Source organism: Antechinus flavipes, chromosome 1 (assembly GCF_016432865.1).
Source record: "Antechinus flavipes isolate AdamAnt ecotype Samford, QLD, Australia chromosome 1, AdamAnt_v2, whole genome shotgun sequence".
Classification (NCBI taxonomy): Eukaryota; Metazoa; Chordata; class Mammalia; order Dasyuromorphia; family Dasyuridae; genus Antechinus; species Antechinus flavipes.
Window position 1 is genome coordinate 680,987,110 of NC_067398.1, and position 15,448 is coordinate 681,002,557.

A 15,448-nucleotide genomic window follows, 5' to 3' on the forward strand; every position below is an offset into this window, starting at 1 on the left:
CCCCCAAGATGCTAACTGCTTATGAGAACTGCATAATTCAGTGAAGAGAACAAAGGATTTGGAATCAAAGGACTTGATTAAGATCCTTAGCCATTTACTATCTCTGTAACCTTTGGCAAAATACTTCATTCACCTCGGCAGGCTTTACTACACTCTTCTATAATACGAGAGCAGTCGGCTTAGGAGGCTTCTCAGGTAGGTGCCTCCTAGATCCGACTCCCATGATTCTTGTGGCCGATAAGACTTCCTACTCTGACTCAGTCCCATCCAACCAAGAATGCTACAGCTTGGTAGTGTGAGCACAGCACCACAGTCCCTTGCAGAGAGGAAGCACTGCAGCACCCACCTGAGACAGTCCATGTGGATGCACTGAGAGGACTTGTACTCCCCTTGACTATCCTTTTGGAATCCAATCTCCTGATGCATACTCAGTCCATGAACTGCTGCCCTGGCTTCCACAAATGGCCTAGAGCAAGATGGAAAGGAATAAAACAATGCAAACAGGGAAGGATGACAGCAGAGAATATAAGGGCTGAAACTCTTGAGTCGATGCACTGAGGTAGGACAACCAAGCACTTAAAGCTAATTATCAATTGGACAGTACTCTATTAGCATACGCTTGGAAAATGGCCCTTCCCACTATTCTGTCTGTGCTGGCTCGATAACTGGTGTATATAGAGAATTATAGGAGGGAGTAGGAGGTGGAGTAAGACTAGCCAGAGTTGCTTTTGGACGAGAGATGAAGCAGAGAGGTTGTGGAGATCCTGCATCCATCCAATTCATTTCTACCCCTAAAGACCAATAATAAAGACCAAGGACATTTGCTTATCCTGACTCTAGCTGATTCTAAGGTATCCAGGGTGCTAACTCGGTCTTCACAAGAGAATACTCTCTCGTGTATCCCCTTTAATGCCATAATGCCAAAAGACTGTAAAGAAGCAATGCACTGAGACCCAGTTAGGTCCCTACCCTCTCACTTACAAGTTGGGTGATCTTCAAATGGGAGATGATCTGTACTCTATCTTGCTCAGAGAGTTAAACTGTTGTAGAATCATAAAATGCTAAATAACTATGAATTATTATTAAATTAGGGCAAATAAGTAGTACCAAAGTATACAGAGAGTCAAAGCTGGAGTCATGAGTTTCCTGAGTTCAAATGTGGCCTGACACTTCCTAGGTGGGTGACCATAAGGCAAGATACTTTATCCTGTTTGCCTCAGTTTCCCCAGCTATAAAATGAGCTAGAAAAGAAAATGGCAAACTGCTCCATTATCTTTGCCAAGAAGATCCCAAATGTGGTCACAAAGAGTCATATATGACTGAAAACAATTGAATAAAAATTATTCTACTACTATATTACTTATTACTACTACTGTATCAAAAGTAAGTGCTTACAATCAGCTCTGGGAACAAGATAAATGCCAAATACTATCTTTCTTCATCTTATAAAGAATGATAAACTCAAGCATCCAGAATGATGGAACTTTCCTAGAGTATGAACTACAAAAATTGCAGCAACTTACTGTTTCTTCTTCACTTTATCTCAAGTTCCTTGGGAAGAGAGAGTGCCCTCTCATCAGAATGGAATATACTGAGCAGCATAGCCATTCAGTCAAGAAAATCCTTCTACCCCAATTCTTAGTTCTTCATAACTGTCAGTGAAACTTTAAGCTTTCACACTTACCAATCAAAGAAGTCACCATTATAGGTCACCATGATAGTAGGTTTGGTTTCCTGAACATGCTCAAACCACCTCTGAATTAAATGAGCCTAAAATCAGTAAAAGTATATAATGGTCAATAGTGTTGTCTATCTTTTAAGACCTATTTGCTACATTTTTGTTGGCTTAAACACTCCTTGGTAGAAGAAACCTGACCTCTCTCCTACCATTATCTACAAAATATCCAGATCCCACCACTAAATCCAGATTCTAGGCACTAAAAGGCCCAGGAGATCAAGTTTCCCCATTAAATTCCCTACTGATGGTTTCCATCTTTTTGTCTGTGGACTAATATTCTTTTGAGAAGGAAATGAGAGCTCCTGTTACATCAAGATCCTCCCATCCACTGATTCCTTTGCAACAGTAATGAGCTAGGCCCTTCAACCAATCCTAATTCCAAGACAGGGGACATGGTCACTCACATCACAGATGAACAAAGAATCATCAATTACCGATGGATGATAGTGTTAAGATCATCAGGATTTAATATTTGTATTATCATTATGCCTTCTGGCCCACCAAGTCTGGTGCTGCACATTCCCTCGCCAGATCTTCAGGCAAGGCCATCTGCCCTACTAATTAGGATTGGTCCTAATCACCCAACTTTATATGTTGTCTCCCCAATTTATGAAAGCTCTCCTTGAGAACAGAGACAATCTTTTTTTTCTTTTTTTGTATCCCCACTGCTTAGTACATAGTTAAGTATTTTTAAAATGTTATGCCATTCATTTATTCCTGGGAAAATCTAGCATCCCTCCCGTGAAGGGTTAATACCTTTATTTTTTCAACTAAGTTCAATGAGGTACAATGTCAATTCATGACAAAAGAAATAGCAGCAAATTAGTGGCTTCTCTCAAAACACACTCTTTGGGGGCAGGGAGAGTTCCCTAGGAATGAGAAAGAACTGATAACTTCTCTTAAGAAGAAAATGAGGGGCAGCTAGCTGGCACAGTGGATAGAGTACTCCAGCCCTGAAGTCAAGAGAAGCTGAGATCAAATCTGCCTCAGACACTTAACATTTCCCAGCTGTGTGACCCTGACTAAGTCACTTAACCCTAATTGCCTCAGCCAAAAAAAAAAAAAAAAAAAAAAAAAGAAAGAAAAAAAAAAGAACAACAACATGATGCATACCTCATCAGGTTCATTGAAAACACAAAAGGGTCCCTCATATTCTGGTTTAGGGGTGAATTCAAAATCTTCAATGTCCTCAGAGACAATCTCCCTGTTGGTGATCAGGTATCCCTAATGAAGTTGGTTAGAAACCTATAGTTAAAAATAGTGCTAACAGAAACACAAATAAAAACCAAGTCACTCCATCAAAATGACCATCCCTCCTACATATAACTTTAATGGTCATTCTGTGATGTCCTATCCTCTGAAAGAAGAAACATATTAAGATTCAAGTTCTAAGATTAGAGGCATTCCCTAACCTTGCTGTTTAGGAAGTTGTAACCAATATGACTAGAAATGATGAAGGACTTCTCAACATATGTTCTGCCTTAGATGTCAAATGTTGGACCAGGCACTCACCTGACCATCTACCATGTAAGAAATCATCATAATTTGGTCAGTCTCTGCATCTGGGAACTTGAGAGGCAGTTTGGTTGTTTCAATGTCAAATGCCAAAACTACAGGATCCTGAAAGTAACAAAAGATACAGAAGGTTCAGTGGCAATCTAGCTGGCCTTCTTTAGGATAATAACACTTCCATTTCTGAGAGAAGGGAAGCCCAAGACTTTTCTTTCTTGGTCCCAAGACATATAGAACCGTAGTGCTCCTTCTGACCCTTGTCCTCTCAAACACAATTCACTGGTGGATTTTCATCCCCAGATTCCAGTCCAAGGTTATTAGAAATGGCCAGTATGGGCTCCCTTGTCTAATTGCACAGGTATAAATCATTACAGTCAAAAAGTTGATGATACTTAAAAGTCATTTCTGTAAAATGAAATGGTTTCAAGTCAGTTCCTGATGGAAAAGTACATGAACAATTGATTAGCTCTCCTTTGCCCCCTTGTGGCAAGTATCCCAAACCACCAACATTCAATTCTACTTCTTTGAGTAAAGGGCATGAGGTCCTATGAAAAGAGCTTGTCACAACTTCAGCTAAGAAAGTACTAGTATTACTTACAGGTCGTTCAACAAGGTCATCTCGTCGGGTGATTTCAATGGGAAGGGAACTGCCCCGGTATCGGACATTATACCAATGAGCCTACAAGAGGCACCAAAAAAGACAGTTTATGTTAAATAAGAAGTTCTATACTTCAGGAAACACTTCTGTTCACATACTTAGTTTCACTTCAACATTTCCTTGACATCAAGGTCTTCTTCCCAAATCAAGCACCACTCAAGCCTGGTACTCACCACATGGATCTTCAGGTCAATGGACAAACGAATGTGGTAAGGAACATCATACTCTCGCATGTCAACTACATTGTCCAACTGGTCAGCGATCTTCTTAGAGGCCCCCTCTTCATCAGTAGTTACACTACCGCCCATCAATGCACTCCACAAAAAAGGAAAAATAATTATTAATTCCTCTAATCCAGATTACAGACTGATAGAGATGAAGAGAGAAAAGTTGGTACTAAGTGAATACAAAAATCAAAATTAATTGAGTTCATCAAGATGGTCCTTAAGAATATGAAATTCTAAGACTTACAAACAAGAGTTCACAAATGTGAATTGTGCCAATAAAGAGTCAGGTCTGAGTTCCTGGAGAGAAGGAATCTGTTCCCCCAACTATACCCTAATATAATTTACCACGTGTTCCTCTGTTGTTATTTCATAAAAACGGGAAACTGCTGACACTAGATTTCATACTCACTGTTTTTATATACTTTTATATGCTAAACAGAAGGCTTAGGAAGTGATCAATGATTAGAACATTCTAAAAATCCATCTTCAGAATATGTGAAAGTTATAAGAGGCTTCAGTATTTCAGACTTGATTGCCTTCTGTCTAAAGTGAGATTTTTCTTCTTCTTCTAGTAGTAGTAGTAGTAGTAGTACTTCCACTTCTTAAATCAATATGACCTTCTCCTATTTCTGCTTTTCTTTTACTATTCTTTCTCTTGCATCTTCTATTTTCAGTTTTTACACATCAGGTTTTTCATAATTAATATTTTCTAAACATCTAAAACTAATAAAAATCATAAAATATACTTGGGACTTAAAAATCAACTTGAGAATGGAATCAATCCACAAACACTTCTTTTAGTAAGACATAAGGTCTCCCTAAATATCAAGATTAAAAAAAAAATTATTGGTCCACTGAACATATGAAATATATTAGCACTTGGTTTGATTTCTTAAAGATATTTCAACCAAATGAAGCCTGACATCATGCTCAAAGTGCTGCCCCATAAGACCACATACTTCATTAGGATCAGAAAAATGGAATGGCTATCATCAAGGACATTGTAATTGTTCTGTTTGCAGCTTACCTAGACAACATAGCTGTATAGGTATCACTGGTGTTATCCCGCTCTCGATTCTTCTTCACAGCCGGGGAAATCTCCTTCCTCACTTTTACAAGATCATCCACAGTGTTGAAAGAAAGTTTAATGTAATTTCGCTTCAAGCCCACCAAGTGATTTGACTATGAAATGAAAATAAATCTTGTTAATGAATGCAAGAAAAGAGATTATACTAATGAATGAAGGAGACCAGGAGTGACTATAATACAACAAAGTCAAATGGAAACTAGCTCAAAGAACATGGGAGTTCTTGAGCACCTTGACTCAGAGAACACATTAAATTAAGTCAAGACAAGGTCCTTTGATGATTCTCCAGTTCCAACCTTCACTGTTCCCCAGTACACAAAACAGCAAACTAACTCATTTCCTAAGTTTTTTCCAATCTCATGCATGAAACACTTACCAAGTCCAGATCTTCTTTGGGAACAGTCTCCAATTTAGCAATTTTCCCCTGAAACTTCTTAGAGAGAAAAGATGACACTTCTCGCTCACAACCCTACAATGAAATCAGAACTTGAGCTCTTCCCATTAGAACGTAATGCATCTCTTGACTTTTCACTCTATAAACCTTCTTTTTTTTCCAGATTCCAAGGCCCACTACAAAATAATGCACAGATCACATAAATCAGGATACAACAAAATACACATATTTACCTTCTTTGTTGCTATGTAGAAATATGGCTTATAAGTCAATGCCACCTGGAAAAGAATAAGAGTCATCACAACTTATCCAAGCACAAATTTTAAAAAGGGAAGAAAGGAGTCAAGGTGTTCTTTTCAGCATTCCTTGGCAGCAGCAAAGGATGTACTATTCTTAATACTATAATAAAGCACAAAGAGGATAACACAAGGCCCCCAAACAGAAGTTAACATAAAGAATAGAATAAGTTTTTATTAAGCATTTGCTGTGTATCAAGCATTTTATTAAGCACTTTGCAAATATCTCATTTAATGGTGGAGAAGTTAAAGAACAAACAATTAGGAAACTTTCTTTTGTAGCAGAGTTTGAAAGTCAATCATCTTCACATGAGATAGTTACTCTTCAGCCTGCTACTGGACTGGTTACCACTTTTATTCTTATCCTCTTGAGTTCTTAAATAATCCAAAGGTACATTTAAACATTTCCTTATGAATTCTGAAAATTGCAACAACTTTCTCATTTAAAAATTAGTTCTGAGCCCTTAGTCCATGTTATTAAACATTATTTATTACCCTGGAGAAAATACTTTTCCTATAAACAAGTCTCACTATATATCAAAGTTTCTAATTTCCTAAGCTTAAAAAATATCAATTGTTTGCTACAAAAGTTTTTAAACAATACCAAAAGAGATACTAAAGAAGGGAAAGGGACCTGTATGTGCCAAAATGTTTGTGGCAGCCCTGTTTGTAGTGGCTAGAAGCTGGAAAATGAATGGATGCCCATCAATTGGAGAATGGTTGAGTAAATTGTGGTGTATGAACGTTATGGAATATTATTGTTCTGTAAGAAATGACCAGCAGGATGAATACAGAGAGGACTGGCGAGACTTACATGAACTGATGCTAAGTGAAATGAGCAGAACCAGGAGATCATTATATACCTCAACAATGATACTGTTTGAGGATGTATTCTGATGGAAGTGGATCTCTTCAATAAAGAGAGCTAATTCAGTTTCAATTGATCAAAGATGGGCAGAAGCAGCTACACCCAAAGAAAGAACACTGGGAAATGAATATAAACTGCTTGCATTTTTGTTTTTCTTTATACCTTCTGAATTCAGTTCTCCCGGTGCAACAAGAAAACTGTTCGGTTCTGCACGCATATATTGTATCTAGGATATACTGTAACCTATTCAACATGTAAAGGACTGCTTGCCATCTCGGGGAGGGGGTAGAGGAAGGGAGGGGAAAAATCGGAACAGAAGAAGAATGCAAGGGATAATGCTGTAAAAAATTACCCTGGCATGAGTTCTATCAATAAAAAGTTATTAAAAAAAAAATAAAAATAAATTTTTTGAACAATATAATTAATGGTCAAAGGGGTAAATACTTATTTATAATGTTTTAGTTATAAAAAACATCACAGTTATAAAAAAAAAAAAACCATCATAGTTATAATCACACATCCTACCCATCACTATTATTTACTCTTTACTTCTCTGCACTTCTGGAACACAGTCCTACTTATTAAGAAGTCAAGATTATAGGCAAGTCTCTTAAAAATCTTCTTGTTTATTTGCAATATAAAGATTAAACTCAATCCTTTCACAGAATAAGTTTTTTTCCCCTCTGTTTTCTCACTCTTTTGCTTCAACCTTGTCAGGGAGAATTGCTTCACAGATGGTTATTAAATCTCAATCTATATGCAAACAGCAATTAAATTCTCCACTACCTCACAGACTCCTCAAGATCAAGTATCGCCCACTGACTTTCTCAAGAAATTCCAAATTTCTTTTACTTACTTATTTTACTTATTACTTATTAAGGTTTCAATATAACCTCTGTATGTGGCCATTGGACTTGATGTTACCTAATTCAAATAACAAAGCCAATTAAAATCACATAACTACTTAAACTTTTCAAATGACTTTCAACATAAGGTTTGTCAATGCTCTTCTACGTTCATATTGAACATAAAGAGCAAAGCAAAACCGAAAGGAAATTCAGAAGCCATCTATTCTAATTCACTTATTTACAGATGAGGAAACTGAGCCCCAGGGAGGATCTTATATCAAGATCTTGCATCAGAATCTGGATACATAAAGAATGACAGGTGAGGATGAGGAGATTTGGGGGTTATGTTTTCTCACTCTGCTACAGATGGAAATGCATTGATTCCTATAACTCCTACATCACAGAATTTCAGAGGCAGAAGGCACTTCAAAGATCAACTTCTAACTGAAAAGGTATCTTTGCCAAGTGATCATCCACCCTCTGCTTCAACACCTCTAGTAATGGAGAACCTGCTAACTCTTTTACTCAGGGGAAATTCTTATAAAATTAATGGTAACTAGATTCCTTCTGGTTCTGGCAAAACTTGCCAAAACACCAAGAGGTACTTAGATTACTCATGAGAGAGATCCCCTTACCTTAAATCGGCTGCCATCGTCTTGGATAAAGTAGTAATCCACTGCACTGACCAAACGCTTATCTTCATCTAAAATCTCAGTCTAAAAAGAGAAGACAGCAGGCTACATTGGTCACAAAGTCTTCTTGACAAATCCAAGCCCTTTCTATAGAATATTAATAGCTCCTTTTTATCAAAAGTGCTTTTCACTTTTAAACAGGGCCACCTACTACCTGTTTCTGTTACCAGGGCAAGAAATACTAAGTGGTAATGACAGTTGACAGGTACATAGCCTCATTAGGTTTACAATAACTTTATGGAACAGTGAGGTGGCTTTGTGGGTAAAGCTCTGGGCCTAGAGTCAGGAAGGCCTGATTCAAATCTGGCCTCAGACACTCACCAACTATGTCACTTAATAAATCACATAATTTTTCACAAAAGAAGGAAATGACAAACCACTCCAATATCTTAACCCCAAAGGCAGTACAGTTCACAAAGTCACAAAGAGTTGGGTACAACTGAATATAAACTTTTAAAAAAATTATTTCATTTGATTTTCACAAATAAACATTATTATTACTACTGTTTCATCAGAAAACCTGAGTGCCAGAGAAATCAGACTCTGGTTAGAGAACTAATAAGCATTGGAGACAGGGCCAGAAACATAAAGAGCTACTATTTCCCCTTCACTTGCTAGGAAATAATGGCTGATCATTCTTCCAATCCAGGATTAACATCTTTCCATTTCCCAATACATATCATGTTACCTCTCCCAATAGCACATAGAGTAGATGTCTCTAAGCTAGAAATAATGTAATGAGAAGAGAAAACCAAGGTGCTTACCGGGTGCATGTTGATTAGCCAGCCAGTCTTTTCTTCTGGCTCTTGTAATCTTTCAAAACCAAATCTTGCATCCATCTTGTCCGTCCACTGACTCCGTTCCAATCGCTTGAGAGCAGAGAGTGAAGAGGAGGAAGAGCCATCATCCCTGTGTAGAAGAATGGAAAATCTAAACTCTGTGTTTGAAGATAACATCAACACACTAGATCCAGGCATAGCAAAAATCCTGTTATATGTGATTTAAATTTCTTGGTTGATTCTGGAGAGCAATCTGGAATTATGCCCAAAAAATTATCAAATTGTGCATACCCTTTGATCCAGCAGTGTTTCTATTGGGCTTGTATCCCAAAGAAATACTAAAGAAGGGAAAGGGACCTGTATGTGCCAAAATGTTTGTAGCAGCCCTATTTGTAGTGGCTAGAAACTGGAAAATGAATGGATGCCCATCAATTGGAGAATGGCTGGGTAAATTGTGGTATATAAATATTATGGAATATTATTGTTCTGTAAGAAATGACCAGCAGGATGAATACAGAGAGGACTGGCGAGACTTACATGAACTGATGCTAAGTGAAATGAGCAGAACCAGATCATTATACACTTCGACAACGATATTGTATGAGGACATATTTTGATGGAAGTGGATTTCTTTGACAAAGAGACCTAACTGAGTTTCAATTGATAAATGACGGACAAAAGCAGCTACACCCAAAGAAAGAACACTGGGAAATGAATGTGAACTATCTGCATTTTTGTTTTTCTTCCCGGGTTATTTATACCTTCTGAATCCAATTCTCCCTATGCAACAAGAGAACTGTTCAGTTCTGCAAACATATATTGTATCTAGGATATACTGCAACATATCCAACATATAAAGGACTGCTTGCCATCTAGGGAGGGGGTGGAGGGAGGGAGGGGAAAAAAATCGGGAAAGAAACGAGTGCAAGGGATAATGTTGTCAATATAAAGTAATCATTAAATAAAAATTTAAAATAAATAAATAAATAAATTTCTTGGTTGTAGAATACATAATATAGAGCATTTAACTTTCATGTGAAACCCCTGATTCCTTTTCCTACTCCTCCATGACTAATCAATCATTAATTGCTATTAATTTTTCCTTAGTCAAATCCTTTGGACTAATGTCAAGCCACTATTGCCCATCCTGAATCAGATGTTTTATTGCCTACACGTAGATTATTACAATAGCCTCTTAACATGGAAGAACCATGCCTTAAAAAATGATAGCAGCAGGTGAGATGACTTGGATTAGAGAAGAGACTGATGACAGGTTACTAAAAGACTACTGTAAAGTCCATGAAAAAGGTCATAAGAGCCTCAAGTTAATAATTATTATTAAGTATAAGAGAAAGACTTCTGGATCTCCAAGAATTGATAATGTAGTAGTAGAACCAAGACACATAAACAAGTTAACAACAATGCAAGACAAAATGAGATCAGTGCAATAAAAAGTTTCAGAGAAAATGTTATGAGAAATCTGAGAGGGAGAGAACAAAAAGTCTAAGAGCTGGCGAGGACCTGAGACCCATCCCAGTGCAACCTAAACAACATAGGAATCCTTTATACAAAATCCCTAATGATGGTCATCTAGCCTGCCTTGAATTAAACAGCAATTACATGGCAGGCACTAGTCTAGAATACAAAAACAAAAGAAAAACAGTCTCTCCCCTTATGAAACTTATATTGTAACATGCCAAAAATATATGCTCAGGAATATACAAAACACATATGTAGCAGAGATACAAGATAACCGTGGAGAGGAAGGCATAAGCAAACAGGGAATAGCTCAAGCAAGTGGGGACCCAAGTTAAATCTTAAAGGAATATTAGGAATGCCAAGAGGCAAAGGTGAAGAGGTAAAAAACTACTTCTTCCTATCTATGGGAAATTGGTCATGCAAAGGCATAGCGATAGAAGATGGTGTGTCATGTGTAAAGAAGGCTGAGAGAAATAAGATAAGACAAGAAAGAGAGAGGGACCCATAATGTAATGAGTTTTAAATGCCAAACAAGTTTATATTTGTTCCTATAGGTAACAGGGAGCCACTGGAGTGTATTGAGTAAACAGCTGAAAAGGAAAACCAAAAAACCACTTTAGAAGCTGCATGGAAGATAGATTAGAATGGGAAGATTTAAGCAAGTGATCAATTTAGAATCTATTCAATATTAAGGAAAAAAATAATAGTCTACTCTGGGCTAATCTAGGCTATGAGTAGAGAGAGAGGACCTCATTTAAGAGATTTTATGGAGATAGCTACTGATTAGTTACATAAAGGATGAATGAAAATAAGGAGTCAAGGATGATCTGGAAGGAATGAAACTTGATGAATGGAGGAATGGTGCTGTTTTCATCAATAAAAAAGAAGAGGATTGGCTTAGAGAGGGGAGTGGAAGACAATGGGTTCTGTCTTTGACAGCTTGAGTTTCTACATCAATGGCTATCTAGCTTTGACTCTCCCACCCTAAATTTCTGCAGTTGATTATTTTAAATAAAACATCATTTTTAGATTAGGAGGGATATGAGGGGAAAGAATTCAGGAAAAGCCCCTAGAAATGGCTGAGTAGGGTAATCACATGTCAAATATTCAATCGAAAAAAATGAATTTAGCAGCAGTACAGAAGAACAGGTAATGAGAGACTCAAGACAAGGAAAAAACTATAATGATTTAAGTGAAGAAGGATAAGGGAACCCAAGTGGTAGATGTTAGGGTGGAGAGAAAGAGTAAGGTAGTAACAGTAGAAAGTTCAAGATTTGGCAATTGATTGAACCTATGGGATGAGAAAGAATGAGGATAAAGCCAGGATGCCAAGATCACAAACCTGAAATAATGGAAGAATAGTATCTCTGACAGAAACAGCTAAGTTTGAAAGAGGAAAGGGTCTAGGAGGGGAAAAAATGAGTTCTATTTGAGATAAGCTGATAATAAATTGAGTTTGGGTTGTGACCAAAACATCTAGAGTTTGAAATGTCTAAAAGTCAACTGGTGATCTAATCCAGGGCTTCTTAAACTTTTTCACTTATGACCATCCAAGGCTTCTTAAACTTTTTCAATTATGACCCCCTTTCATTTAGAAATTTTTACGTGACCCCTACATTAATAATTTAAGACCTATAATTTAAGAAGGTAAATCTTCTAAAAGAGATCTAAAGGAGGGTCAGGACTAGATAAAGAGATCTGGAAGTTATTTACATATTAGTGATAGTTAAACTTATGAGAACTGATGAAGTTACCAAGAGAAAGACTATACAGGAAAAAAAAGGGCTAGAATAGAAATGTGTGGGACACCCAAGTGGGGGGCATAAAATGGATAAGCCAGCAAAGAAGATTGAGAAGGTTTGATCAGATAAGTGTCACAAAAGCTCGGAGAGGAGAAGGTATGTAGGAAGAGAAGATAGTCAATAAACATTCATAAAGCGCCTACTATGGGCCAGGCTCTGTGCCAAGCTCTCAAAAAAAGGCCTCTTTTAGGAAGTTTTTTAGGTGGGACTGGAAGAAAGCAAGGGAGCCCAGAAGGCAGAGAGACAAAGGGAGAGTATTCTGTGAGTGCAAAGTCTTATGCTTTAGGAAGATACTCGGACAGTTAATTGAAACTAAATAGCAAAATAAATTGAAGCTAATCGAAGCAGTAGATAGAGTGCTGGGCCTGGAGTCAGAAGAATTGAGTTCAAATCTAGATAATTACTAGTTTTGTAATCCTGAAACACTTAACCTCTATTTGCCTCAATTTTCTCACCTGCTAAATGGGATAGTAATATCACCTACCTTTCACAGGGTTGTTCTGAGGACCAAATGAGGTAATATTTGTAAAGTGCTTAGTACACTGCCTGTCACTTAGTAGGCACTCTATAAATATTAGTATGATTATTCTTACTACCATTAAGAGAAAACAAAATAGGGGGGAGATCAGTGGCAGACAGATCAACGTGCAAACTAGCACAACAAATTCAGGCCTGAAATGATGAGAGCCTCCATTAGGGTGGCTATAGTATTAAAGGAGAGAAGAGAGAAGTTAAACAGGTAAAACTAACTAGCCTTTGGCAAAAGACTGGACTAAAGTCAGGGCAGGGTGGAGTTGTAAGGGTGATATGAGGGAATATGTTGAGAATGATACAAGGTTGTTTGTCTAGGTGCCTAAGAAAATGATGGTAATTTTAACAGTAATAAGGAAATTAGGAAGAGGGAAGGATTTGAGAAGAAAGATAACAAGTTTGGTTTTAGATGTATTGAATTCAAGAGATTTCCAAAAGGCAGCTGAAGATGGTCAGCAAAAAGGTTAGGGTGAGATAGGATTTGAGAACCATCAGTATAGAAATGATAATTGAATCCATGGAAACTGAAATTACCAAATGTAAAAATATAGAGCAAGGGAAGAGAACTTTTTTTTCTCTTGAGGGTCATCTGGTTATTTATAACATTATTATTTTATATATATATATGTGTGTGTGTGTGTGTGTGTATGTATATACATATACACACACACACACACATATATATATATATGTATATGTATATATATACACACACATATATATATAGCTTTTTATTTGCAAGATATATACATGGCTAATTTTTCAGCATTGACCCTTGTAAAACCTTCTGTTTCAACTTTTCCCCTCCTTCCCCTCCACCCCCTCCCCCAGGTGGCAGGTAGACCCATACATATTAAATATGTTAAAGTATATGTTAAATACAATATATGTAACATCATTCTTGAGCCATACGAAATTATCAATTTATAAACCCAAGCACAGTGGGAGGTTACTGTACCTAGCCTTCAGCTCATCACTGCCTATGGATGCCTTACCAAATTATTTCATGGGCCTTATATGGGCTCACTGGCCAAACATTTTCTTACCCCAGGTCTAGAGGGAGAAGAGGGCCCAGGTCAGAGCCTAAGTGGAGTTGGAATGAGCAGATAGGTAGGGGGATCAAAAGAGAATAGTTTCACCAAAACTTCAAGAGCAAAAATTGTGAACAAGAAGCATTTAAATGACATCATCAAAGCTAACTGGGAGGACAAGAACAAGGATTAAGAAGTCTTACCGATTTGGCAATTAAAAGATTTTGGTTGAATGCTGAAATCAGAAGCCAGAATATACAAAGTTAAGAAGAGAACAAAAGGAAAGAAAGTAGAGCTATATCTATCACAGGTAACCTTCTCAAAGAGTTTGACTACAAAAAGATGGAGAAACCTGGGACAACATTTAACAGGCCAGATGATTCCAGTGGGCACAGAGTGTGTGGAAGCAGCTAATGACAAGAAGAGATTGACAATTAAGTGACAGAGTGAAGATGATAAAATAGGGAATTTTCAGTAGAGGAATGGAATGAGATCACTGTGAAAGTGGAGAGGTTTGCCTTGGCAAGAAAGACCATCTCTGTCTCATACAAGGAGATAAAAGAGGAAGACATCTGCTTGATGTGGGATGAGAAGGAAAGGAAAAGACGGAATTCTTTCAGCAAAATATGAAGCAGGGTTTTGAGCTGAAGAAAGAGGGAAAAAAAATCATAAAAAAGTTTGGAAGATAAAAAGATCAATCTATGGTGAGTGGGATGGTGAGTTAATTAGAGAGGTGTAAAAAGAATATACATTTTTAGTGGACCCAGGCTCCAGGTTTCCTGATTTTTCCCAAAATTAATTTGGAATTGATTATTCTAATGTCAGATGAAGCAGGGTGGTAGAAAAGGGTTAGGAAAGGCATTCAAAGCTCACTGGTAATTCCAAATGGAATTCCCCGATTCGGGGTCCCGGCGAGCGCGGAAGTCTGCACCGGCTGAGCTCCCCCCGGAGATGAGGGGAGCGGCCCAAAGAAGCGTTGGGACCCGGGCTCTGGGGTAAGACTAGGGGAAGGGAGGGTCCGGGGCCTGGAGAGGCGGGCAGGGCTCTGGGACCCCGGAAGCCCCGGAGGGGGAAGGGAGAGGCTCCAGGACAGTAGCGACTCAGAGGTTTCGGGACTGGCGGGATGGCAGCTCTCACCGACTGTTCTCGACTTCCTCCCCGGGCTCGGTGCGCCTCCACCCGCGCTCCCGGGACACCATCTCGGTTCAGCCTCCACACTTTCACGCTGCTGTTCTCCGCTGGGCGTTCTTAGTTCCCGGGAGAAATTTCGCGCGTTCCGCCCAACTCTCGCGAGAACATGGCCCGTCTCCCTACCCCTCTGAAAAAGTGTCCAATCAGGAGGTAGGATTCGCCACGCCCCACGGTGCTCCAATGGCTGCGTCGCCCGACCGGGAGAGGCGGGAAAGGCTTAGGGAACCAGGAAAAACTCCGGGCTTCGTGCGCCCAGCTGTCCGAAGTCCCTCCCGGCGTCGCACCGCGCGGCTCCCGAGGGCTAGAAATGTAAGG

The 15,448-nt window shown here is 38.5% G+C and overlaps 1 protein-coding gene across 1 annotated transcript in view; it reads right to left on the reverse strand.

The window, feature by feature from the left end:
• POLE (DNA polymerase epsilon, catalytic subunit) overlaps nt 1–15,441 on the reverse strand; it is a 67,405-nt gene extending 51,964 nt beyond the window's left edge. Inside the window, exons 1-12 of the mRNA XM_051972572.1 lie at nt 15,080–15,441; nt 9,085–9,229; nt 8,264–8,344; nt 5,850–5,894; nt 5,599–5,691; nt 5,163–5,317; nt 4,082–4,223; nt 3,849–3,929; nt 3,251–3,358; nt 2,852–2,962; nt 1,685–1,770; nt 347–466 (exon numbers count right to left, since the gene is read on the reverse strand). Coding sequence (XP_051828532.1) covers nt 347–466; nt 1,685–1,770; nt 2,852–2,962; nt 3,251–3,358; nt 3,849–3,929; nt 4,082–4,223; nt 5,163–5,317; nt 5,599–5,691; nt 5,850–5,894; nt 8,264–8,344; nt 9,085–9,229; nt 15,080–15,141 — 1,229 coding nt within the window. The 5' untranslated portion in view covers nt 15,142–15,441. The remainder of the gene's footprint in view (nt 1–346; nt 467–1,684; nt 1,771–2,851; nt 2,963–3,250; nt 3,359–3,848; nt 3,930–4,081; nt 4,224–5,162; nt 5,318–5,598; nt 5,692–5,849; nt 5,895–8,263; nt 8,345–9,084; nt 9,230–15,079) is intronic.
• Nucleotides 15,442–15,448: the final 7 nt, after the last annotated feature.